Source organism: Hyla sarda, chromosome 1 (genome assembly GCF_029499605.1).
Source record: "Hyla sarda isolate aHylSar1 chromosome 1, aHylSar1.hap1, whole genome shotgun sequence".
Lineage (NCBI taxonomy): Eukaryota > Metazoa > Chordata > Amphibia > Anura > Hylidae > Hyla > Hyla sarda.
The window spans coordinates 436,835,715-436,862,552 of record NC_079189.1 but is presented as its reverse complement, the minus strand read 5'-3'; the positions used below and the strand labels follow the sequence as shown (position 1 = coordinate 436,862,552).

Genomic DNA, 26,838 nt, shown 5'->3' with positions numbered 1-26,838 from the left:
CCTTCAGTTGTGGTCCTGCCGGCGTCTGTCATTCATAAATAAAATCATTCAAGGATTAAATCCTTACGAATGATTTTATTCTGTTTTTCATATTTTGGAGCGACCATTATGTAATGTATGCTTAGTTCCCCCCACCTTAAGTGTGTGTCCATGTTTGTATATATATATATATATATATATATATATATATATATATATATATATATATATATATATATATATATATATAGCACCTCTGGTGCCACTATCTGTATGCCAATCTGAGGAAGGAGGATATACCCTCCGAAACGCGTTATTGAAAGTTCTTTTAATAAATATAGTGCCTTCTAGCACTTTTTCTCCATGCACAATTGTGTATGATTACCCCAGATCGGCGAACAGCGCCCAGATAAAGGTTCCATTTTTCTGTCTCTGATCCTTCTAAATTCTGAGTATGACAGTCTTGGCTGCCATTATCATTTCCGACAGACCCACAGCATTCTTAGTATCTATCTTTCCTCCCAGTATGATCTGAAGAAAAGAGAGTTCTAATTCCTTTGGGAGATAACCGATCATTTTCAGGTAAGGAGTACATGTATAAAAAGGGAACAGAAAAAAAGGCGCTCTCTAAGTGTAGATGTTTCCCAAATAATAGTCAGAGCTGTATACACAATGATTTCTGGCATCTGGTATATGGTGAGATTTTACACTCACCTTTCAGTGTTGTGCTGCAGGCACAACACTGCGATGCGCATGTAAGAGTGTGGATACTCGGTAGGAATCCCTGTTGCAGCCTGGCGTCCTGGTCCCGGTCATCAAGGATGGTGGTCTGGCGGATCAAGGTTTGGAGAGGTATGCACCCCTCGCTGGTGAGGATTGCAGTCCGGCGCTGCAGGGGGGCTGCCTCTCACTAACAGACTGAGGCAATCTGTGACGTCACTCCTGTTACACAACACTCCCATGTTTTTTAAATATTTAAAGCCTGCTTGTACAGTAATACTCCAGACCAGACGAAGCATGAGGTTCCTTGCAAAACGCGTTGTCTTTGTACACTTTTAATCAATAAATCTGCTTGGTTTTACCTCCGCTGCCCACTGTGAATTTGTGACAGGCAGCCCCCCTGCAGCTCCGGACTGCGATCCTCGCCAGCGAGGGGTGCATACCTCTCCAAACCTTGATCATTTTCAGGTAAGAAAAGATTTCTCACCAAAACCTTCTAATCATCTGACATTCCCAAATTCTATGTACAATATCTGCGGACTGACATCTCAGACAGGAAGCCTGGTCTCTACATCCCATCTTTTATCACTGAAGTGAGATTAAATTGCTTCATCCTAGTATTTGAACTTAATGAGACCATTTTCATATTTTTGGTGACCTGATCCCATTCACCTTCAGAGTTACTGCCAATGTCAAACTCCCATTTAGTTTTACTATGAATTTTCCTTTCCTTTCCGGCTTCCCCTCTCAAAGCCCTATAAGTTAAAACTAAGAATTTTTTCCCCACTTGTCTGTTGATAATTAGCTCAAAAAGCTTATTATTCGTGACCTCAAGAATTGTTCTGTCTGCAATTCGTAAATCTGCCCATTGTAGTTGTATATACCACAGAATATGATGTTCTGAAATTCCTATCTTTTCTTGCAATTCCTAAAAACATATAAGTTTCCCATCCCGATATAATTGTGAAATATTTTTAATATTTCGTGATACCCAAAACTCCTCAACTCTATTAAAAAGATCCCCTAACAACACACTATACCAAAGTGGAGTGAAAGGTAAGCTATTTTTAACCCTGCACAGTTTAATAGTGTCTAGTAGCACAGCATATGTGAAAGAATGAGACCCTTTTTTTTTTAACAATTTGTCCCCATTCCATAAATTCAAATATTTTAAGTGATTAAGTTTGTGAGTTATCTAAACAGTATGTGACAATTTGAGATTTTTTACCTTGTTTGAAGGAAAACGGTCAGAATAGTCACCGGCACAAACCAGTGGTCCTCCCTGGTAGTGCAGGTGACGCTGAGAAAAACGATGCTTACAATGCCTGGATTCGTTGCTCCGTTCGTCTGATATCGCTTTCTTTCTGAATATGCAAATAAGCAGTAAGTGGCACGGGCGGGGTTATGATTCAGCCTTCGGGCACTGTGACGTCAGCACTGTTTCTGTGGCTCTCGGCCCAGCTAATCATTATTCACTGCCTCCCTCAGGAGATATCAAACAAACGGAGCGACGGATTCAGGCATTGTAAGCATTGTTTTAGGCAGTACCACTGGTTTATGCGGGTGACTATTCTGACAGTTTTCCTTTAATGATTTTCAACTGTCTAGCTAGAAAGTGTCAGCAAGTGAAAAAAAAGGAGTAATTTAAGCGGGCACGCTCATGTCCCCATATAAATTTATTTCAAGTTTGTTAAACCACCCATATGTGATCCAGATAGGAGAGGCATTAAAGGGGTAGTCCAGTGGTGAAAAACTTATCCCCTATCCTAAGAATAGGGGATAAGTTTGAGATCGCGGGGGGTCCGACCGCTGGGGCCCCCTGCGATCTCTCTGTACGGGGCCCCGGCTCTCGGCCCAGATAGCGGGTGTCGACCCCCGCACGAAGCGGCGGACGACACGCCCCCTCAATACATCTCAATGGCAGAGCCGGAGATTGCCGAAGGCAGCGCTTCGGCTCTGCCATAGAGTTGTATTGAGGGGGCGTGTCGGCCGCCGCCTCGTGCGGAGGTCGACACGCCCCCTTCCCGCGGGCTGTCGGGGCTCCGTACAGGAGATCGCAGGGGGCCCCAGCGGTCGGACCCCCCGCGATCTGCAACTTATCCCCTATCCTTAGGATAGGGGATAAGTTGCTCACCACTGAGTCACCACTGGACTACTCCTTTAATCACGAACAAGACCTGGGGTAATATAACCATTTTAATTACAGCAATTCTATCCGTTTTAGATAGGGGAAGCCTGGTCCAAATTTTACATTTATTTAGATTTTTTTTTTAAAAGGAACTAAGTTAAATGTCTTAAAATCACAAGGCTTCTTTGAGATGTTTATTCCTAAATAAGGGAATTAACCATCAGCCCATAGCGTCTCTAATGGAGAGTATACCTGTCCCAAATCTGATCCAAGAGGCATATGGATTGACTTCCCCCAGTTTATCTCAATACCCGATAATTGCCCAAAATAGTCAATCAATGACATTAAACTAGGAATACCATATACTTCAATTTGTAAGAAATCCAGGGTATCATCCGCATATAGAACAATACGATCATCCTTTCCTTTCATTCCGAACCCAGCCAGGTGTTGATTATTCCTTATGGCGGTAGCAAGGGGTTCCAAATCAAATACAAAGAAAACAATAGGGGAGAGAGGGGTCAACCCTGTCGGGTGCCTCTAGACAGGAAAAAGGACACAGAGAGATCATAGCCAATTTTAATCCTAGCATAAGGGGAGCTATATAAAAGTTTAATTTGGGTCCAAATTTTGGGTCCAAATCCAAAGTGTACCAATGTGACCCAAAAGAATATTGAGGGACATTTACCAATGTTTGCTTATGTATTCTTTTTTTTAGTAATTTTTTCCTTACTTTTTTTTTGCTTATGTGCGACGTATTTATCAACTGGTTTCAGCCTGTTGATAATTTTCTTTCACGTAAGCAATTTTTCCTTTTTTACTTTGGTTGTAGCTTTTTCTGCTCCATGTTTGAGCTGGAGTAAATTTAGTCAATTTTTAACCCTGTTGCGACTTTTTTTTGCGCAGTTGCGACTGTCGCAGTTAATAAATACCTGACTACCCGTAGTCCATTTTAAAATTATTACTACGTAGTTAATTTTTGGAAAACTTGCTATTCTCGCTTTCCAGTCAAAATGTCGCACGAAAAATCGCGTAGTCGCAATTGTGACAATTTTGCCACAATTATAGTAAAGAAAACCTGACTAAACCCGTTGATAAATGTCCATAATTGTTGATATTCTTTAGAAAGTATTTGTTGCCTTCTAACATGATTTCTTCCCCCTTTGCTCTTTTCAGTGGACTGTGTGAAGCAGACCGTGCAGGGTCATGGGGTGAAGGGGCTATACCGGGGGCTCAGTTCTCTTCTCTATGGTTCCATTCCAAAGGCGGCTGTAAGGTAATGATCCCACCAAGTCAAAGTTGTGCCCTCAGTGAGTATTATGGGGGCATTTATCATTGCTTGTGAACAAACAATTTTTTTGGTGAGCTTTGGTGCCCCTTATTTATGATTGTTTTTGTAGTGCTTTTTAGCAGTTTGCACTCATTTATATGGCTTTAAAAAAAAAAATTTCCAAAATGTTTTACTTTTGGTACTTATAACCTTGGTTAGCATGGGTGTTTTTTTTCTCTCCACAGGTTCGGGATGTTTGAGTTCCTCAGTAATAAGATGCGAGATGCAAATGGGAAGCTGGACAGTACGCGAGGTTTAGTGTGTGGACTGGGGGCTGGTGTGGCCGAGGCTGTTGTGGTGGTCTGTCCTATGGAAACTATTAAGGTGAGCTCATCTACACATTTTTCTTCCGAAAAAAATAGCTGTTTACCTGCTGTTTCAGAAAATGTCTTCTGAAATTGTCCGTAACTTGTGACTGTCTAGCTGTTGTGATTCTGCTATTCCCAGCATACCCTGAAAGCTTTTTCCTATCAGGCACTTTGGGGGTTATAGCTTTGCAACAACTGGGTTTTTGAAAGGTTGGGGACCACTGCAGTACTCCTCTCACACCAGAGGAAATAATTGTTCTAGACCCAGTTCACATGTAATGTTAATTGAGGCAATAAAAAAACTATGGCTTGTTACATGACAGATTCCTCTACCTTGATGCCAATGAACTATGTTTCTTCTATTGCCTTTTTTTCTGCATGCTGATAACCAAGGCCTTGTGTATTTTTGTTGGAAGCTTTGTATAGCAATGAGGGACAGAGCAAGGCATATAAATGGTTAACATAAATAATTTTTATAGATTTCATGCAACACGTTGTTGTTTGCTAAAGGCATGCACAACTTTTAAAATGTAACTGATTATAGTAAATTAAAGGGGTACTCCGGTGGATTTTATTATTATATATATGTTTTTTTTTTTTTTTAAATCAACTGGTGCCAGAAAGTTAAACAGATTTGTAAATTACTTAAATTAAAAAATCTTAATCCTTCCAGTACTTATTAGCTGCTGAATACTACAGAGGAAATTCTTTTCTTTTTGGAACAAAGTGCTCTCTGCTGACATCACGAGCACAGTGCTCTCTGCTGACATCCCTGTCCATTTTAGGAACTGTCCAGAGCAGCATATGTTTGCTATGGGGATTTTCTCCAACTCTGGACAGTTCTTCAAATGGACAGAGATGTCAGCAGAGAGCACTGTGCTCGTGATTCAGCAGAGAGTTCTGTGTTCCAAAAAGAAAAGAAATTCCTCTGTAGTATTCAGCAGCTAATAAGTACTGGAAAGATTAAGATTTTTTTAATAGAAATCATTTACAAATCTGTTTAACTTTCAGGCACCAGTTGATTTAAAAAAAAAAAGTTTTCCACCGGAGTACCCCTTTTAAATAGTGTTGTATACTTAATTATCTCAACATTCTTTTTTCATTTCTACCTTTTTGAATTAGTACTGTACATGTTGTTTATTTGTGTTTTTCCTCTCTTAAGCTTAAAGGGGTACTCCGCCCCTAGACATCTTATCCCCTACCCAAAGGATAGAGGATAAGATGTCTAATCGCCAAAGTCACTGCTGCACCCAGCGTTTGTTTAGAGCATCGGGTGCAGCACCGGAGGCTCTTGATGTCACGGTCATGCCCTGCTCATGATGTCACAGCCATCATGCAAGTTTATGGGAGGGGGCCTGACAGAAATCAAATTTATCAACCCATGGAGGTCTGAATATGGAGTCACACTCAAAATCAAAGTGGAAACCACACTACAGGCTGATCCAACTTTGATGTAATGTCCTTAAAACAAGTCAAAATGAGGTTCAGTAGTGTGTGTGGCCTCCACGTGCACGTATGACCTCCCTACAACGCCTGGGCATGCTCCTGACTCCTGGACAGTTGGTGGATAGAACGAGACATGATGTCCCAGATGTGCTCAATCGGATCCAGGTCTGGGGAACGGGCGGGCCAGTCCATAGCATCAATGCCTTCCTCTTGCAGGAACTGCTGACACACTCCAGCCACATGAGGTCTAGCATTGTCTTGCATTAGGAGGAACCCATGGACAACAGCACCAGCATATGGTCTCACAAGGGGTCTGAGGATCTCATCTCGGTACCTAATGGCAGTCAGGCTACCTCTGGCAAGCACATGGAGGGCTGTGCGGCACAGCAAAGAAATGCCACCCCACACCATTACTGACCCACTGCCAAACCGGTCATGCTGGAGGATGTTGCAGACAGCCGAACATTCTCCATGGCGTCTCCAGACTCTGTCATGTCTGCCACATGTGCTTAGTGTGAACCTGGTTTCATCTGTGAAGAGCACAGGGCGCCAGTGGGGAATTTGCCAATGTTGGTGTTCTCTGGCAAATGCCAAACATCCTGCACGGTGTTGGGCTGTAAGCACAACCCCCACCTGTGGATGTCGGGCCCTCATACCACCCTCATGGAGTCTGTTTCTGAACGTTTGAGTAGACAGACACATGTACATTTGTGGCCTGCTGGAGGTCATTTTGCAGAGCTCTGGCAGTGCTCCTCTTTGCACAAAGGTGAAGGTAGCGGTCCTGCTGCTGGGTTGTTGCCCCCTACGGCCTCCTCCACGTCTCCTGATGTACTGGCCTGTCTCCTGGTAGTGCCTCCATGCTCTGGACAATACGCTGACAGACACAGCAAACCTTCTTGCCACAGCTCGCATTGATGTGCCATCCTGGATGAGCTGCACTACCTGAGCCACTTGTGTGGGTTGACTCCGTCTCATGCTACCACTAGAGTGAAAGCACCGCCAGCATTCAAAAGTGACCAAAACATCAGCCAGGAAGCATAAGAACTGAGAAGTGGTCTGTGGTCACCACCTGCGGAACCACTCCTTTATTGGGGGTGTCTTGCTAATTGCCTATTATTTCAACCTGTTGTCTGTTCCATTTGCACAACAGCATGTGAAATTGATTGTCAATCAGTGTTGCTTCCTGAGTGGACAGTGGGATTTCACAGAAGTGTGAGTGACTTGGAGTTACATTGTGTTGTTTAGGTGTTCCCTTTATGTTTTTGAGCAGTGTATTTGCATGCTGTCCTCCCAACATTATGACCACATGTGGATTTGGAAACATTGAACATTGCAGCATTTCCTTACAGTTCATACACGAGTACAGAGAAGTAATGTAGCTTGTATTCTGAAGTCATCTAGTGTTCATTGTGAGAAATTACACAATATTATGAAAGCTGATCTATAGGGTCCTAGAGGCTGTGTAATGTTTTGAGACAAAGATTTGTCTTCAAAGATAAGATGCCTGTCCACATGCGCAAGCATATTTGTTAAAGGGGTACTCCGGTGAAAAGCTTTTTTCTTTTAAATCAACTGGTGGCAGAAAGTTAAACATATTTGTAAATTACTTCTATTAAAAAATCTTAATCCTTCCAGTACTTATTAGCTGCTGAATGCTACAGAGTAAATTCCTTTCTTTTTGTAACACTGATGACATCACGAGCACAGTGCTCTCTACTGACATCTCTGTCCATTTTAGCAACCATGCATAGCAGATGTATGCTAAGGGCAGAATTGTGGCTCAGTGGTTAGCACTGCTGCCTTGCAGTGCTGGGGACTTGGGTTCAAATCCCACTAAGGACAATAAATATTTGTTATTATTATTATAATAACGTCAGCAGAGAGAACTGTGCTCGTGATGTCATCAGAGAGCATTCCAAAAAGAAAAGAATTTCCTCTTTAGTATTCAGCAGCTAATAAGTACAGGAAGGATTAAGATTTTTTAATAGAAGCAATTTACAAATATGTTTAACTTTCTGCCACCAGTTGATTTAAAAGAAAAAAGGTTTTCACCGGAGTACCCCTTTAAGTTTGTACACTCCCACTTCTTAGTGTATCAGACAGAACAGCACTCTCACTTCACGTGTGCAGGCTTGTGTTCAAGCTGGGAAGATCTGCAAATATGTTTAAAATATGTTTTCTCTATCCAGTATTTAAGCATCAACCATTTCCTTAGTTTGGTCTCAGATAACTATCATAATGATGCTATGGGCAGTGTTAGGATCAGTTTGCACATTACGGCAGCAGTATGTGTGGCACTTTGTTACCATGCAAGTTGGCACGGTTCTAAAACTAAAAGCAGTCTATTTGTTCATGGCCTCGCAGTTCACAGTGCAGCCGTTTACAACCAGGCTGCTTTTTAGTGCAGTCAGTTTTGTCTGCAATGTGTGAGCCCAGCCTCCAGATTAATAATGTTAGAAAAATGTTGAAAAAAAAACCCCTGTAATTATTTTTATCCCCTTTTACTGAAATTGTTACAGGCTGTAAAATTTGTGGTCACAATTCTGCAGGCTTCCCCACACCTCTGGTCATTTGTATTTTGGGAAGTGTCTTTACACCAGGCACAGCACAATAGTCTGTTGCAGGAAACCTACACTGCACTAGTTCAGAGCACTCCCCTAAGTTGGTAGGCATGCATCTGCTGACATGTTTTTTGAGGTTTCCAATTGGAAAAGAGCAGAAGTGTGATTGTAGCTCTTATGGATAATACAGCTTTATCTCAAGATCAGTTCAACAAAGTAATGTTTTATTTACAAAGTTACTTAAATTGGCACTGTCATTTGCAAAAAAAATTATTTTTTATAATGTAGAGAATAACATTATATATATATTTGTAATATACATTGGTTAAAAAATGTATATGTTTTGGGGAGAAAAAATGCTGTCTTGTCCCTGCAGCTATTGCCTGTGTGTGTCTGAAAAGAGACAAAATACAGGAAGTGTGAATGGACAAGCAGGGCTCTGTACACTGAGGACAAGCAGGGCTCTGTACACTGAGGACAAGCAGGGTGCTGTGCACTGAGGACAAGCAGGGCTCTGTATACTGAGGACAAGCAGGGCTCTGTATACTGAGGACAAGCAGGGCTCTGTATACTGAGGACAAGCAGGGCTCTGTATACTGAGGACAAGCAGGGCTCTGTACACTGAGGACTACAAACAGGGCTCTGTACACTGAGGACGACAAGCAGGGCTCTGTACACTGAGGACGACAAGCAGGGCTCTGTGCAGTGAGGACAAGCAGGGCTCTGCAGTGAGGACAAGCAGGGCTCTGTGCAGTGAGGACAAGCAGGGCTCTGTGCAGTGAGGACAAGCAGGGCTCTGTGCAGTGAGGACAAGCAGGGCTCTGTGCAGTGAGGACAAGCAGGGCTCTGTGCAGTGAGGACAAGCAGGGCTCTGTGCAGTGAGGACAAGCAGGGCTCTGTGCAGTGAGGACAAGCAGGGCTCTGTGCAGTGAGGACAAGCAGGGCTCTGTGCAGTGAGGACAAGCAGGGCTCTGTGCAGTGAGGACAAGCAGGGCTCTGTGCAGTGAGGACAAGCAGGGCTCTGTGCACCGACGACAAGCAGGGCTCTGTGCACCGACGACAAGCAGGGCTCTGTACACCGACGACAAGCAGGGCTCTGTACACCGACGACAAGCAGGGCTCTGTACACCGAGGACTACAAACAGGGCTCTGTACACTGAGGACGACAAGCAGGGCTCTGTACACTGAGGACGACAAGCAGGGCTCTGTACACTGAGGACGACAAGCAGGGCTCTGTGCAGTGAGGACAAGCAGGGCTCTGTGCAGTGAGGACAAGCAGGGCTCTGTGCAGTGAGGACAAGCAGGGCTCTGTGCAGTGAGGACAAGCAGGGCTCTGTGCAGTGAGGACAAGCAGGGCTCTGTGCAGTGAGGACAAGCAGGGCTCTGTACACCGACGACAAGCAGGGCTCTGTACACCGACGACAAGCAGGGCTCTGTACACCGACGACAAGCAGGGCTCTGTACACCGACGACAAGCAGGGCTCTGTACACTGAGGACTACAAACAGGGCTCTGTACACTGAGGACGACAAGCAGGGCTCTGTACACTGAGGACGACAAGCAGGGCTCTGTGCAGTGAGGACAAGCAGGGCTCTGTGCAGTGAGGACAAGCAGGGCTCTGTGCAGTGAGGACAAGCAGGGCTCTGTGCAGTGAGGACAAGCAGGGCTCTGTGCAGTGAGGACAAGCAGGGCTCTGTGCAGTGAGGACAAGCAGGGCTCTGTGCAGTGAGGACAAGCAGGGCTCTGTGCAGTGAGGACAAGCAGGGCTCTGTGCAGTGAGGACAAGCAGGGCTCTGTGCAGTGAGGACAAGCAGGGCTCTGTGCAGTGAGGACAAGCAGGGCTCTGTGCAGTGAGGACAAGCAGGGCTCTGTGCAGTGAGGACAAGCAGGGCTCTGTGCAGTGAGGACAAGCAGGGCTCTGTGCACCGACGAGAAGCAGGGCTCTGTACACCGACGACAAGCAGGGCTCTGTACACCGAGGACTACAAACAGGGCTCTGTACACTGAGGACGACAAGCAGGGCTCTGTACACTGAGGATGACAAGCAGGGCTCTGTACACTGAGGACGACAAGCAGGGCTCTGTGCAGTGAGGACAAGCAGGGCTCTGTGCAGTGAGGACAAGCAGGGCTCTGTGCAGTGAGGACAAGCAGGGCTCTGTGCAGTGAGGACAAGCAGGGCTCTGTGCAGTGAGGACAAGCAGGGCTCTGTGCAGTGAGGACAAGCAGGGCTCTGTGCAGTGAGGACAAGCAGGGCTCTGTGCAGTGAGGACAAGCAGGGCTCTGTGCAGTGAGGACAAGCAGGGCTCTGTGCAGTGAGGACAAGCAGGGCTCTGTGCAGTGAGGACAAGCAGGGCTCTGTGCAGTGAGGACAAGCAGGGCTCTGTACGCTGAGGACAGGCAGGGCTCTTTGCGCTGAGGACAGGCAGGGCTCTTTGCGCTGAGGACAGGCAGGGCTCTTTGCGCTGAGGACAGGCAGGGCTCTGTGCGCTGAGGACAATCAGGGCTCTGTGCGCTGAGGACAATCAGGGCTCTGTGCGCTGAGGACAATCAGGGCTCTGTGCGCTGAGGACAATCAGGGCTCTGTGCGCTGAGGACAATCAGGGCTCTGTGCGCTGAGGACAATCAGGGCTCTGTGCGCTGAGGACAATCAGGGCTCTGTGCGCTGAGGACAATCAGGGCTCTGTGCGCTGAGGACAATCAGGGCTCTGTACACTGGGACATGCTCCCGGCTCACACAGCTGGATGATTGACAAGCCAGGAGCCTGCACAGAGCCCTACTTGTCCCGCCCTCACTACTGCACAGAGACACACATGCAATAGCTGGAGGGACATGACAGGATTTTTTTCACCCAAAAATATACAATTTTTTTTTTTTTACTAATGTATATTACAAATATACTTATTTTACTATCTACCTTTTGTAAAATGTTTTTCAAATTACAGATATGGTTTAACTTTTCATGTAGGCTATTTCTATGTGTGAATTGCCCATGGTGATCTTATGCCATCAGTGTTATCAGTGGCTCCAACCGCTGTGTTTACCAACAATTACAATGAATGAACTGAAAGCGCTTTCGATTTTTCTCAAAGTGCCTCTTGCATTCGGGCACTGTACCTGGTACAGTTAGGAGTGCTATGTCTGTAGAATAATCTAAAGGGGCACTCGCCCCATCCTTCTCTTACTGGGCATTTTGTATTAACAGACTTTGTTGCTATGTGTGATGTTTTATCGAACTGAATTTCTATGCTCCTACATTAGACTGTCCTGGTAAGACATTAGTTAATGTAGCCACAGTAACTATATCATTTTCTCTTGTTGCAGGTAAAGTTTATTCATGACCAATGCTCCCCAAACCCAAAATACAGAGGATTCTTTCATGGAGTGAGAGAGATCATACGCCACCAAGGTATTCATTCCTTACTATCTGAATAGATTATGTCAAATATCCCTAATATGACTGGAACATGTCAGTATGTGATCTCTAGTGTTTAATGCATCTTAAAGAGGTACTTCACTTCTTTAACACTTATCCACTATCCCCAAATTAGGGCATAAGTGTCGGTAATGTCTAAATAAGTGTCCATAATTGTGGGGTCTTCTCTGAGACTCCAAACAATCAGACACTTCTCTCCTTTTCTGACAATAGGGGATACATTTTAAAGTAGTGGAGAACCCCTTTAATGTAACCACAAATGTCTGTATCCTTTTACTGTGAGATGTTTTACTAAAATTCTGAATTATTTGAGGTTCTAATCTATATCCTGCTTCAGCAGATAGAACCGATAGAAGTATCAGAGTGCACATTGGACTATTTTCTAACCCATGTATACTGTAATATAACATGAGAAAGCTTTGTTCTGTGTCCCTGGTTCCCTAAAGTATTGTTAAAGACAGTGTGGTAACTGTAATGTTTGTGTTCTAGGTATAAAAGGTACATATCAAGGTCTTACAGCTACAGTCCTAAAGCAGGGATCTAACCAGGCGATCCGTTTCTTTGTGATGACCTCACTACGGAATTGGTACAGAGGTAAATCACAAGAGTTTCTCAATTTTATATTCATGTTTTTACTGTCGCCAAAAAGCAAACAAAATTTTAAAGGGTACCTCTCATCAAAAAAACTTTGTTCACAAAGGAGAACACTCAGAGCTGCTAGCCTGCTTTGTTCACAGCCTGTTTGGCTGTGAACAAAGCAGGCTGGCAGCTCTGAGTGTTTAGGACTCCAGCATGAGTCAGAAATGCTTGCTGACAGGACTGATCGGGAAAAATACAATAGAAAGAAGCATATTTTTCATTAACATGCTATTGGAAAGTTATTCAACATTCATTAATCTAAAATATATCAAAAGTTTATTTGATGAGAGGTACCCTTTAATGGTTGCGGTGCAATAGTATGTATAACACACCAAAAAAAATTCACAAACAACAAAGTACGTTAGGAAGATTCATCTTTACTAACAAAATAAAAAATGGAGAGAACTGAACAATGGCTTCTCATGGTAAAAAGAGGGCATAGCAGATAAAGTACTTAGGTCTGGATAAAAGAAGCAGTGCAAGCTCCAGCATTGCAAACAGTTCACAGCTTGTACATAAACACATAGGAAGACTAAAACCAGGGAAAGACAGAATTAAATTGTTTACCATGTGCAGAGTCAAACCCATGTTCAATTACCCCAGCGTATGTTTCCCTATGGGGCGCTTCATCAGGGGGCCGGCTAATCCTGGGTGCTGTGCTAGTATAAAACTCATCAGCCATCATATAAAGGGGAAACCTGATAGACATCTAAGTAATCCAATAAAGGCAACCCAGATTGCATCCCCATTGACTGTGCCGTCACCAAAAACCACCTGGCTTATGACATATATTGCACCATCAGAGCATGGTTGGTGATTACAGAGATATAGTGAACCTCAGGAGGAAGACAGCGTTGTTGACATGGGTGGGACCGGCATGCGGAATGGCAGTAAGAGAATGCACGCACCTTGTAGGGGGAATAAAACAACACTAACAGATATATATAACAGAACAAATGGACATAGAATGCGTATGAGAAGTGGATGACGTGAATATATATATATATATATATATATGTGTGTGTAGAAAACAGCAGCAGAATGTGTAGCTCCTTTATTTCTATCAAATCATCTAAAAATGCAACGTTGTAGTAATTTTCAAGCATGTGGTAAAATATCTGCAAATTTATTGTATTTGCTGTCTGTGGATCTGGTTAATACCCAGTATCCAGAGTTTTACTCTCCTTTTAGAACAGACCTGTAAATAGAAATGAAGATGTTAGAGACATTTATTACAGTTTCTTTGTTTTATATTATTAACAGATCATACACTGTGATTTTGTGTAATATGTTACATTTGGAAGCTCTCTATAGAAATCATGTTCTGGCTGATGAGGCCTGATAGTACTAAACAGGTCTCCTGAGATGTGTTTATTTTTGACAGGTGACAACCCCAACAGGCCAATGAACCCACTTATTACTGGGGTATTTGGAGCAATTGCTGGAGCTGCCAGTGTGTTTGGTAACACTCCCCTAGATGTGATCAAGACTAGAATGCAGGTAATGTGAACAAACACTTAACCTTTATGATAACGTTTAGAAGTGACTCTGTTTGAGATGTCTCTTAAAGGAAAACGGTCATCCTGTTCACCAACACTAAACCCAATACACTGGGTTATAGTTCGTGTGAACAGGAGACCGATATGTACCTTCAGTCCGGCGCAGTGTCCCTCTGAAGGTCCGCTTCTATCTTTGCTGAATTGTGCGATGGAGGCGGGCCTGCCAGCTGAATTTGAATATTCATGGTTGCTCGTCACGTGAGTGCTCAGTAGGCACAAGTGCTCTTGTGACCAGCGACCATGAATATTCAGATTCAGCTGGCAAGCCCGCTTCCATCGCACAATTCAGCAAAGATAGAAGCGGATCTTCAGCGGGACAGGGCGCCGTGCAGAAAGTATGTTTATTAGTCATAGATCCTGCACTATAACCTGGCGTATTGGGTTTAGTGTGGTGAACAGGATGACCATTTTCCTTGTGAATTTACCACATCTCTCAGTGATTTTTCATTGTTGAAATGACTGCATTCTTTATCCACCTGTAGAATTCCATAATTGGAATGCAAACGTTTGGTTTAAACCTACACACCCCACATATATATGAGTAGTAAATAGCAATAAGACTATGTTCACCCGGCGGAATGTCCACCCGCAAAAAATTTCCAAGCGGTCATTCCACAGACAGGGGGCACCATCAGAACATGCTGGCGCTAGGACCACTCAGAAATGTCCTGTATTAATAGATGCCAATGCATTTCCGAGTGGATCCCACAAGAAAAATTGTCATGTCAATTGTTTCTGCGGAGGCTGGAATCGGAATTTTCGAATTGCAAACAATGAGGCTGCTGCAAAGGAATTTATGAGCTGAATTTTTTCGCTGATTCCGGATTGGATTGTCGCTGTGTGAACAAGGCCTTTTAGTGACATTTTGCAAACTCTCTACACCCACCTTGCTTGGGCCTTACTGGCACCCTAACAATCCAGAAATAATTTAAGATTCTAAAACATGCAAAAGGATCAGAAAGGCACGTCGGGTGACCAGTACCTGGGCAAGATCCAAGCATCGTACAATTTCGACATCTGATCTATAGGTATATAGCCTACCCTTTGCTCCTTGATTTTCCTCTGCATTTTTATTCTGTTGTGCATTATGGGTGCATGCTTATTGTGCCGCACTAAAGGCTGTTTGTATAGTATTATAGGTCTCGCAAATTCTTAATCCTGACCAAATCTCTGGATTCCTGTGTGTCTGCTGTGTCACAAATAAACAGAAACATTGGCTGTAACTAGAGATGAGCGAATTTACAGTAAATTCGATTCGTCACGAACTTCTCGGCTCGGCAGTTGATGGCTTATCCTGCATAAATTAGTTCAGCTTTCAGGCGCTCCCGTGGGCTGGAAAAGGTGGATACAGTTCTAGGAAAGATTCTCCTAGGACTGTATCCACCTTTTCCAGCCCATCGGAGCACCTGAAAGCTTTACTAATTTATGCAGGAAAAGTCATCAACTGCCGAGCCGAGAAGTTCGTGACGAATCGAATTTACTGTAAATTCGCTCATCTCTAGCTGTAACATAACAGGACATCATAATAAATGCTTCTTATATGTGAAAGCGTTGTGCATATTTTTAATTTCAGGGATTAGAAGCCCATAAATACAAGAGTACATGGGATTGTGCCTATAAGATCTTCAAATACGAGGGGTCCCGAGCGTAAGTCTAATTTTTCTTTATATGCAGCTATATATTTTATGATTTAACTATTTCTTGTGGCTTTTCATTCTTCACATCCCCTTCTTCCCCTTTTGTTCCCCCTTTTCTGCTAGCTCCTCTTCAATACCTGTGTTTTGTCCTGCTTTTAACATACTGTTCTGTCAGTGCCTTAATCGCCCATGTACCTCATCTTGCAGGTTCTTCAAGGGGACTGTGCCTCGTCTTGGCCGTGTGTGTCTTGACGTGGCTATTGTCTTTATAATCTATGATGAAGTGGTGAAGGTGCTGAACAAGGTGTGGAAGACTGACTGAGATGTCAAACAATTAAAAGAAGCCAAGGATCCCACCTAAAAGGATCTTCAGGGTGCCAAAGAGTCCATTCTGTCAATCTCCTGTACTAAAAATCTCCAGTGCCTTTACTTCCTGAAGACAATATCCTCATTCTTTTTTTTTGGCATCCTCAATTTTTGAGTTTTACCTTACCTACAGCCTTTTAAGAACCAAAAGCCAAACAGCCTTGCAGTTTGTTACAACAAAGGTGAAGGGGTTAACAAAGTTTAGCATGCACTCACCATTTTATTTTCTCTGGAAAAGCTTTTATAGTTTTATATTTTTTTAACCCTACAATAATGACCTTTTATTGTGCTGCCTGCAGCCACCTAGTGGATACTCTGGGTAATGTCAGAAGACATTAATGTTTAATTATCTAATCATTTTCCCTCATGAGCTGAATATGTAGGCTGTGAAGATGTTCTCCCAGTACAGTGTAATTCATATACGGTAATTGATATTGTATATAGCAGTATACAATAATTTATTCTGTGCCTTCTGCAGCAGGAAGATTTTTATAGCCATAAATGAATCTTCAGCATTTGTAATTTATTATAATACCAAGTATGGTAACACGTGATAAATTCACAGTACACGGCATATCAGAAAAGCGTAACACTTATTTTACATAAATGTGTATTTATAAGACTGCTGTTTTTATTATGTAAGAATCATGATTTTAGAAGGTTACTATAACACAAACATACCGTATTTACTCGAGTATAAGCCGAGTTTTTCAGCACGATTTTTCGTGCTGAAAACGCCCCCCTCGGCTTATACTCAAGTGAACTCTCCGCCTGTCAATTCCTTGAGCGGTCTTCAACCTGCGGAGCTCCAGATGTTGCAAAACTACAACTCCCAGCATGCACGGACAGCCATCGGCTGTCCGTGCATGCTGGGAGTTGTAGTTTTGAAACATCTGGAGGTCCACAGGTTGAAGACTACTGGGCCTTCGTCATCATCCAGACCCCCCCCCCCCCTTTAGTTTTCTACTCACCTCCCCTCGGTGGGAAGGAACGGTGAGCTGGTCCAGGCCATCTATGCTGCAGGGTCCATTCTCATCGGGCCGGCCCCGGCCTAGTGACGTTGCCTTGAAGACGACGCACAGGGACATCCATGCGCAGCAGACGTACCAGCGCATGAACGTCCCTGTTCGTCATCATCAAGGCAACGTCACTAGTCCGGGGCCAGCCCGCAGCGGAGAAAAGGGCCTCCCGGTGAAAATGGACAGCCCGGAACGACTAACCCTCCCCACCGGACGGCCCCTGCAGCATAGATGGCCCGGACCAGCTCACCCTTCCTTCCCACCGAGGGGAGGTCATTAGAAAACTAAAGGGGGGGGGGGTCTGGATGATGACAAAGGCCGCAGTGGTCTTCAACCTGCGGACCTCCAGATGTTTCAAAACTACAACTCCCAGCATGCCCGGACAGCTGATGGCTGTCCGGGAATGCTGGGAGTTGTAGTTTTGCAACATTTGGAGGTTCGCAGGTTGAAGACCACTGATAAGGGATTGACAGAAGGTGATGATGAAGGGGGGGATGACGAAGGGGATGATGACGGGGTTGAAAATGACAGGGTGATGATGACGGGGGTGTTAATGACGGGGGTCTGGACGATGACATGGGGGGATGATGTATTTCCCACCCTAGGCTTATAGTCGAGTCAATATTTTTTTAATTTTTTTTTTTAATTTTTTATTTTTTTTTCCTGGGTTTTTGGGGTGAAATTAGGGGCCTCAGCTTATATTCGGGTCAGCTTATACTCGAGTATATACGGTAAGCATTAAGGTGAAAAGGCTTCTTTTTCACTGGTTCCCTTGTGAGAGCTACATTCCCCTATACAGTTATGAGAGGTATGTATAATATACACATGCATATACATATGCGTCTCAGCTGTGTTATGTATGTATGAATGTTTATCCATGCATTGTTTTATTCTAAATAATTTGTGCCAAATTGCCATCTGTGCTCTCTAGGGGTACAGAAATACCTCTGCCAAAATAACAGTGTTGAAGCCAAAATAACAGAGGAACACTTTGGCCACTAGTGGGAGACAGAATGTGCCTTTGCAGTGATGTTTGTTAACCCCTTCACAGTACAATAGTTCCAGGCTGCTAATGTTTTGCAGAAATATACTTTATACATTCTTAAGGAAGTTGTCTAATTTATTGTGTGACTTGAAGAGCTGCTGTATGCACAATAATGAAGTTTTAGAGCTCACAAACGTCGCTCTATAGATAGCTTCAAATTTACAGTTCAAGCATCTGTACCATTCATGTATACAGAGTAAATAGGAGAGCGCATTATAAGAGTATGGCATGAGGTACAAAGCAATGTATGTTATGACTTACCTACTTATAGTATGTATGTGTGGTATATATTATGTAAACAGCCTGTGTATTTTAATACGACAATGCTGTTCTGTATGTTCACTACAATACATGCCATAATACTCTTCAAAGGGGTTATCCAGGAAAAAACTTTTTTTTATATATCAACTGGCTCTAGAAAGTTAAACAGATTTGTATGTTACTTCTATTAAAAAAATCTTAATCCTTTCAGTACTTATGAGCTTCTGAAGTTAAGGTTGTTCTTTTCTGTCTTAAGTGCTCACTGATGACACGTGTCTCGGGAAACGCCCAGTTTAGAAGCAAATCCCCATAGCAAACCTCTTCTAAACTGGGCGTTTCCCGAGACACGTGTCATCAGAGAGCACTTAGACAGAAAAGAACAACCTTAACTTCAGAAGCTCATAAGTACTGAAAGGATTAAGATTTTTTAATAGAAGTCATTTACAAATCTGTTTAACTTTCTGGAGCCAGTTGATATATAAAATAAAGTTTTTTTCCTGGAATACCCCTTTAATGTGCCTCTGCATCTCTACATTGCAGACAAAGTAAAGTTACATATGTGAATTGTTCCTGTGGATTTGCAGTCCACAATTATAAGAGTACGTTCACATGTACAGAATCTGCTGCATATTTTGTGCAGCTGATTTTGCTACCCATTAACTTTTGGGGAGCAAAATCAGCTGCAGAAAATATGCAGCAGATCCTGTATGTGTGAACGTACCCTAATGGTGGATTTCTTTATCTTATGAAAGTACATACCAATATTTTCGCTGCTGGTTAAAGGGGTTGTCCAGAGAACTGAAAAATATATTTTCTGCTTCCTGGCACTCCACCTGGATTCTGTGCTCTTCTTGTAAGTATACCTTCTGAGACGAGGTGTGGGTGTAGGTACCAAATCAAGATCATCTTATGCAACGTCTGATAGCTGCTAGATGATGCACCTTCATGTGACTGTTAGACATTGCATGCGGGTATGAGATAGTGGGGTATGATGTTATTTTGTACTCTCATCCTCTAATCTCGGAAGGTATACAACCCATTCTAGGAATTGTGCACTGTTCCAGCAGCCAACATTTCCAATGAAGCTTTGATTCCAGTTTTCCTTGTTAAAGCCGATACTTGAAATGTTTAATGTTTACATTACCGTTACTGTGACTGATGCTTTGTCTGTGTCTATACATTCGTTTGTGTCTGGGCTCAGTTTACAGTCCATCCTTCTCAAGCTAAAATGTTTATTTACTATTAAGGATAATAATAAAACTGGTTCATGTATGAATAAGGGTGGCTGACACCTGAAACGTGTGACTTTTTTGTACCTCACTGTTCGTGGTTTTATAAAATAAAGGACACAAGCATCTGCACTTTATCTGTGCTGGACATTCGTTCTGTTTGTTGAGAGTTCCCTGACTGCTGCCTAGCACTGTCCGTGACATGGAGGAGCTTCTTCGTTGAGCTGATAATCTTTTTCTGGATATACGGTTCATGTTCTTGTCATCCTTAGTGGTTTGCCATTTGCAATAGATAAACTCAGACATATGGTAAGAATAAGCATAGAACTGTTTGTGCAATGTTTGGTGGAGTTCTTTAATATGAAACTTTGCATCCAATTCAGGTACATTATGAATAATATAATGCCAGGACAGAGGACCTGTGGCTTTTTCTGACTTGACTGTACTACTTATTAGTACAACCAGTTATTAATGAGTTATAATATGTAAACAGAGAGCTGCTAGTCCCTTCAGCAGATAGCTATAGCTAGCACCTTACCAAAAAGACAATAATGATGAAAGAAATGAATACTTAGCCCCAATGTCTTGTGTTGATAATCAAGAGGCTGTAAAGGCACTTAACTCCATCACGACCATAGTGCCCCAGATGGAAGCTGGTCACAACAGACATATGATGAAAGATGGTGCCGCTGCCAGTGTTCCGTTATTTACAGCCCTTTTGATTATTAAGGTGAGACATTTGGACTAAGTATTTCTTCCTTTAACCTTGTCTTGTGGTTGCACATGCAGGCTTTGCAACTTCTCTCTCTTCCCACTGGGGGGGGGGGGGCACTTCCTTGCACATGGTTCAGACCTAAGTTAGCCCACTAATAAGCTGTCTCACTGACCAGAAAGGGAATGACAGGCCCCTCTAACAACTTGCCTGTCATTCCATAAAATCCAGGCCTGGGAAAAGGACTTGCCGAAGTCCCTAGCAAGCTATGTCTTGCTATGGATAGCCAACTATCCTGGTTTTCACACATCTAAATCTACTTTTTATGAATAATATGTAAACTTCCTTGAGTCTCATAGACATAAGGTAGGAATGTTGAAGAAATCTAGCGATCCTGGACAGCCTTTCCTGTCTGTCTTACACTATATTCTTATAGGGAAGACATGTCATCAAAGAAAAACTGACAAGCTATTCACCCGCACTAAACCTAAAATACTGGGTTCTAGGGCAGATTACCGCAATCCGTCCAGTATTTGTAAAGCTATAGGTCTTCTTTATTCTAGTTGTAATGCACAGCTACACAAAACAACTAGAAGAAAGAAGACCTATGACTCTGCAAATACTGGACAGATTGCTGTAAGTGATTACTTTTTTTTTCCTACGGCAATTTATGCCAGTGTGCAGACGTAAATTGTAATAAATGGGGATCAGGAAGTTATGTTGCCACATAATGTAAAGGTACTTTAACACAGGAGGGTTACTCTCCTGTTTCCTGCTGCATGTTTGAATGGAAAGAGGTAAGCCCGCCTCAAGAAACTCACCGGTAACCCGCACGTGTGAACGTACCCTTACATTATGTGAGACCGCCCTCTGAATTTTCAGCTTTTGGAAAAAAACAATGTATAAGCCAAGGAAGTGTGCAGCAGCGCTGTTCTCTCCCCTGCTGTTGTACCGCCGCGAGATTTGCCCTTTTGATTGCACAGACTTATATAACGAAAAGGACGGATTTGATTGATGGGCAGGGAGTGAGGCGCACGCCAGCTTATAACTGCAGCAGGTCGCAGGAGAGAGACCTGGTGTGATTTCAATTTTTGACTTCTGTGCAACATGTTGAAAGTTTTTTTTAAACAATTGTAATCTTTTAACATTTCCTAACATAACCTTTTATGTATAGTGTTAAAGTCATATAATCCAGGCCAGATGTTCTGCACCATGAGATGTTTTGATGATGAGAGCCTATGAGAGCTATGACAGAAATATCAGTGGACGGCACAAACAAAAGTTGCTCAATATTTTCTCATTACAGTCTCTATTGCCAATGAAATGTATCTTTGTAAGTGACAACTAAATACAAAAGGTTTACTAACATTTTAGGATACAAATCCACAGAAGAATAATGAGGGTTGCAAAGATCTTGAATCCCTTGGATGGAAGATGACAGAATGTAATTTCAGTGCAAGAAAAATGTAAAGTGTATACATTGCATTGAGAATACATAATATATTTATTACCCCATAAGGAATATGGAAAGAACTCCAGCTCAGGTGCAGATCAAATCAATATAGCTTTATTTTACATCTCGCCAGAAGCAACAGGTAACAGGTCGGAAATGATGCGTTTCGGCCAGGTGCTGGCCTTAGTCATACCAATGTTACCCCATACCCCATGTTTGCAGAAGCTCAGTGCCATCTTGTAAAAAGCCAGTTGAACAATAACCATTTACAATGTCAGCGATAATTCTAAGGGCAGTAATGTTCTTGATTTATTTTTCTTTAATATTTTTTTATAGCAGCATTGTTTAATGCAGCTCTATATGTAACAAAGAGGGGAGAAGGCACATACGAAGCCATACGCCACACAGGAGGTTACCGGGCTCCGCAGCCATGGCACATCCATTCTGGGACCACTGTCTTGTTACCAGGGGATGGACGTACTGTGAGCATTATACATATGACTAATGGATGCTCCACTATTGACTACTTATTGAGGTATTTTTACCCCTTTCTTTCATTGCTACTTTAACTTACTTTGATTTGTGTATATTTTAAGTACATCCTACCCATATACACTGAAGTATATTCCTACATGGATATTCTTGTTGCCTACGCAACGTGAAACACGTAGGGATGATCACAGTAGGGCTTACTAGGGTATTCACAAAGGAGTAGGTTGGGGCAGGGGTTGCCCTTTTTAAAGCGGTTGCTTCACTGGTTCCCTGTGCAAGTAGGTAGCACACACAATGAACACACTGGGATTTCCATGGATTTCTTTCTTTCACTGCCCTTATTACCTTTTTTCTCCAATATGCTGGATCTAAGTACTTTAAGGTCTGACCTCATGGACATCGCTGCTGTAACTAAGTACTGGATTTAGGTGGGAACTGTTTTCTATCATTTGGGTACTGGTTATTCCCTGATTTACTAACTTTATGCTGCTTTATGTATTTGTTTAACAGCTGGTGAAATACACGGTTGAGTTTTATAATACGCTCTTTGAATAAAGAATAAATAAATCAATAAATAATGCAGCTAGATAGCAATGTTGGATTGCTGCAAAACTTAGCATGCAGTTAATAAGTTAGTTTTGTTTATGTGCTACATATGTATCATGCTAACACAGGGGGTTAATAAATTTGGAGCACATAAGCAAAACAATAAGTCGCAGCTGAGACTTTTTTGCGACTTTATACATTTTCTCACGCACCTTAGTTTTGTACTCCAGGTCAGACCTGGAGCAGACTTGCGGCTTTTTTTTTTTGCCTACGTGTGATTTTTGCACATCATAAACTGAAAACTGAAATTTGCTTAGGTAATGCTGTAACTTTTAGCTTACCCACAAAAGTTGCAGAAAAAAGTGCTTAGGTGCACGTGCGGCATTTGTAAGCAAAAAAAATAAAAGCTCTATATATATAAAACTAAGATTTATCAAAACCTTTGCCGAGGAAAAGTTGCCCATAGCAACTAATCAGATCTGCACAGGTTTTAATAAATCTCCCCCAATGTGTGTTTGTATGTGTGTGTGTATGTGTGAGAGTGTGTATGTTCCAGCATCACTTCCAAACAGCTAAAGATATTTCCATGAAACTTGGCACACATGTTACTTATGTGTCAACTACAAACACAGGATACGTAAGTATTTATTTACATTTCTGCAATGTACGTAACAAACCCCACCAGTGGTGGAACAAAATAGAACATAGAGACCAAGTCCAGCACTCATACTAGAAGTATAATACAGGGTATTTTAGCTGCAATAAAACAGTAGGGTGTATCTGAGACCTAACCGGAGGGAGCACACACTGACAGAGACAGCCATTCACACACAAACACACTTCCCAGTGACCCCAGCCCCCCACAGAACCATAATACAGGAAAAAACCCTACGGAGATAGTCTAACTGGGGAGTCTGCTGACACATCCAGCAGAAGCCATGGGGTTCATACCTTGTCAAATTTCTTAGGGCACTTACGACTCAGATAAAGAGCCTGATATAACGGGACATACTTGTTGACCATAGTCAACCAGCGGGACAGCGGGGGAGAGGAAGTATCCTTCCAGGTCATCATACTACCACCTTGCTGGCACAGAACAGCAGAAAGCGAATCAATAGGCGTCTATGTGAGCTAGAAACCACATCGTTAATAACACCCAGCAGGCAAACTGCGGGAGTGAGTAGGAAAGGGAAATCCAGATAATCAGCCATAAACCCCATCACCTCCCTCCAGAAGAGAGCAATGACTGGGCACTCCCACACAGCATGCAGAAAAGTACCAACTTCACAAGAACGGAGAAACACCAATGCGCTTTAGCTTTGCCGGGGTATAGTACAACCGCAAAACATACCTAGACTGAATCAGCATATCACTCTTCTGACCACTGTGGAATAATAAGCCATCCGGAATATCAGCCATCCATTTGTGAAAAGCTAGTGAAAACTGGTGGGGCCTAACATCTGGAGAAAACCATAGGCCTGAATCAGGGGTTTAGAGAGGTCCGTGGTGCCCAGGAAAAGCTCCATGTCAGAAAATACAGAAAATGCCAGGGAGTCAAACTGCGCCTGGACCGCATGCATAAGCTGAAGATACCTATAAAAGGCATTTCCAGGGATGCTGTAAATTTCCCTCTTTTCTGAAAAGGATAGAAAAACCTGGTCCTCCCGGAACAAGTGGATCACAAATTTGACTCCATGAGAACACCAAAAACCAGACTCCTGTAACCCATGTAGGTGAGGTAGATGTACCTTCCCCCGCAAGGGTGCTCTAGGAGATACCAGGGGCTGTGGAAATTTACTCGACACCACTGACCACACTTTAGCTATAGTCTGAAGGGGAATGAAAGTTGATCGCCGCATCCAAAACGAAAGTAAAAGCTTCCCAGCAGCTCAGTTGGGCTGATCGGGACTATCACGATAAAATTGCAATGTCCCGATCAGCTAGAACGCGAGCGGAGGCCCCCTTAAATTGCTCCGTCCCGTCCGATCGGCATTTTACTGCTCCAAGCCTGAGTTACAGGCTTGAGCAATCGAGCCCCTATCTTCCTGATCCATGCAAAGCTATGGCTTTGCAGGGATCAGGGTAAAAGATCAGTGTGTGCAGTGCTATAGCCCCCTATGGGAGCTATAACACTGCAAAAAAAAAAAGTTAATAAAGGTCATTTAACCCCTTCCCTAATAAAAGTTTGAATCACCCCCCTTTTCCCATAAAAAAAACTGTGTAAATAAAAATCAAAATAAACATATGTGGTATCGCCGCGTGCGTAAATGTCCGAAATATAAAAATATATCATTAATTAAACTGCACGGTCAATGGCGTACGTGCAAAAAAATTCCAAATTCCAAAATTGCGTATTTTTGGTCACTTTTTATATAATGAAAAAAATGAATAAAAAGTGAACAAAAAGTCAGCTCAAAACAAAATTGGTACCGATAAAAACTTCAGAACAGGGCGCAAAAAATTAGCCCTCATACTGGCACGTACGCAGAAAAATAAAAAAGTTATAGGGGTCAGAAAATAAGAATTTTTAACGTATAAATTTTCCTGCATGTAGTTATGATTTTTTTCAGAAGTACGACAAAATCAAACCTACATACGTAGGGTATCATTTTAACCGTATGGACCTACAGAATAAAGATAAGGTGTCATTTTTACCGAAAAATGCACTGCGTAGAAATGGAAGCCCCCAAAATTTACAAAATATTTTTTCTTCAATTTTGTCGCACAATTAATTTTTTTTCCGTTTCGCCATGGATTTTTAGGTAAGATGACTAATGTCAATGCAAAGTAGAATTGGTGGCGCAAAAAAGAAGCCATAATATGGATTTTTAGGTGCAAAATTGAAAGCGTTATGATTTTTAGAAGGTGATGTGGAAAAAATGTAAATGCAAAAACGGAAAAACGCTGAGTCCTTAAGGGGTTAAAGAGATCGGGGCAGCTAAGCCGCCATGCCGTTTAGGAGCTTGGAGAAGAGCCTGACCAAGTCTAGGAGGTTTTGCCTGCCAGTAGAAGGATCTCAGAGCACCACACAATGAATTAAAGTATTTCATAGGGGGAATCACAGGAGCTAGGTGAAATAAATAAACATAGGGAGATAAATCATTTAAAAAATATTAATCCGACCAGCTAAAGGGAAAGGGAACATCAGATGAAAGGGCCATAAGGGATGACTTAGTCCAGTTGACCGGCATGCCCGAAATGGAACTAAACCGGTCTAGTAAATCAATAAGGGACAGGAGCGAACTCCCAGCATTCGCTAAATAGATCAAGGTATCATCTGCATACAGGGAAACCTTTTCCACAATTGACCCTCTGGGAATACCACATATAGCAGGGTCCCTGCATATAGCTTCCGCCAAGGGTTCCATTGCCAGCGCAAAAAGGAAGGGAGATAGCAGACATCCCTGTCTTGTCCTTCTTCCCAGGAGAAAAGGAGCAGAAACATTCAAATTAGTGCGAATACGGGCCCTAGGGTTATCATACAGCAAACGAACCCAAGCACAAAATCGGGGACCAAACCCAAACGTTCCCTGGACTCCCAACAGATAGGGCCACAACACCGAGTCAAAAGCTTTATAAATGTCCAGACTAACCACTACACCTGTAGGAAAGCCCTCCCCCACCGCTGCGATGTTAAAGGGGTACTCTGCCCCTAAACATCTTATCCCCTATCCAAGGATAGGAGATAAGATGTCTGATCGCAGGGGTCCTGCTGCTGGGGACCCCTGTCATCTCTCCTGCAGCCCCCTGAGTCATCAGCTCTCTGGAGCTAAATTTTCTCTGTGGCTGATGTGTCACACCCCCTCCCATAGATTTGCATTTAGGGTCGGGGCGTAATGTCATAAGGGGGTGGAGCCACAATGTCACGAACCTCCAGTCCCTGTATTGTGAGTCATCAGCCACGGAGAAAACGTAGTTCTGGAGAGCTGGTGACTCAGGGGGCTGCAGGAGAGATCGCGGGGGTCCCCAGCAGCG

The 26,838-nt window shown here is 43.0% G+C and overlaps 1 protein-coding gene across 5 annotated transcripts in view; it reads left to right on the top strand.

The window, feature by feature from the left end:
• SLC25A1 (solute carrier family 25 member 1) overlaps positions 1-16,957 on the top strand; it is a 44,161-nt gene extending 27,204 nt beyond the window's left edge. For all 5 annotated transcript variants that reach the window (XM_056531774.1, XM_056531804.1, XM_056531813.1 and 2 more), the window contains 7 exons: positions 4,004-4,103; positions 4,343-4,481; positions 11,794-11,878; positions 12,395-12,499; positions 13,929-14,044; positions 15,677-15,750; positions 15,948-16,957. In XM_056531774.1, the coding sequence (XP_056387749.1) occupies positions 4,004-4,103; positions 4,343-4,481; positions 11,794-11,878; positions 12,395-12,499; positions 13,929-14,044; positions 15,677-15,750; positions 15,948-16,062 (734 nt within the window). In that variant the 3' untranslated portion in view covers positions 16,063-16,957. The remainder of the gene's footprint in view (positions 1-4,003; positions 4,104-4,342; positions 4,482-11,793; positions 11,879-12,394; positions 12,500-13,928; positions 14,045-15,676; positions 15,751-15,947) is intronic.
• Positions 16,958-26,838: the final 9,881 nt, after the last annotated feature.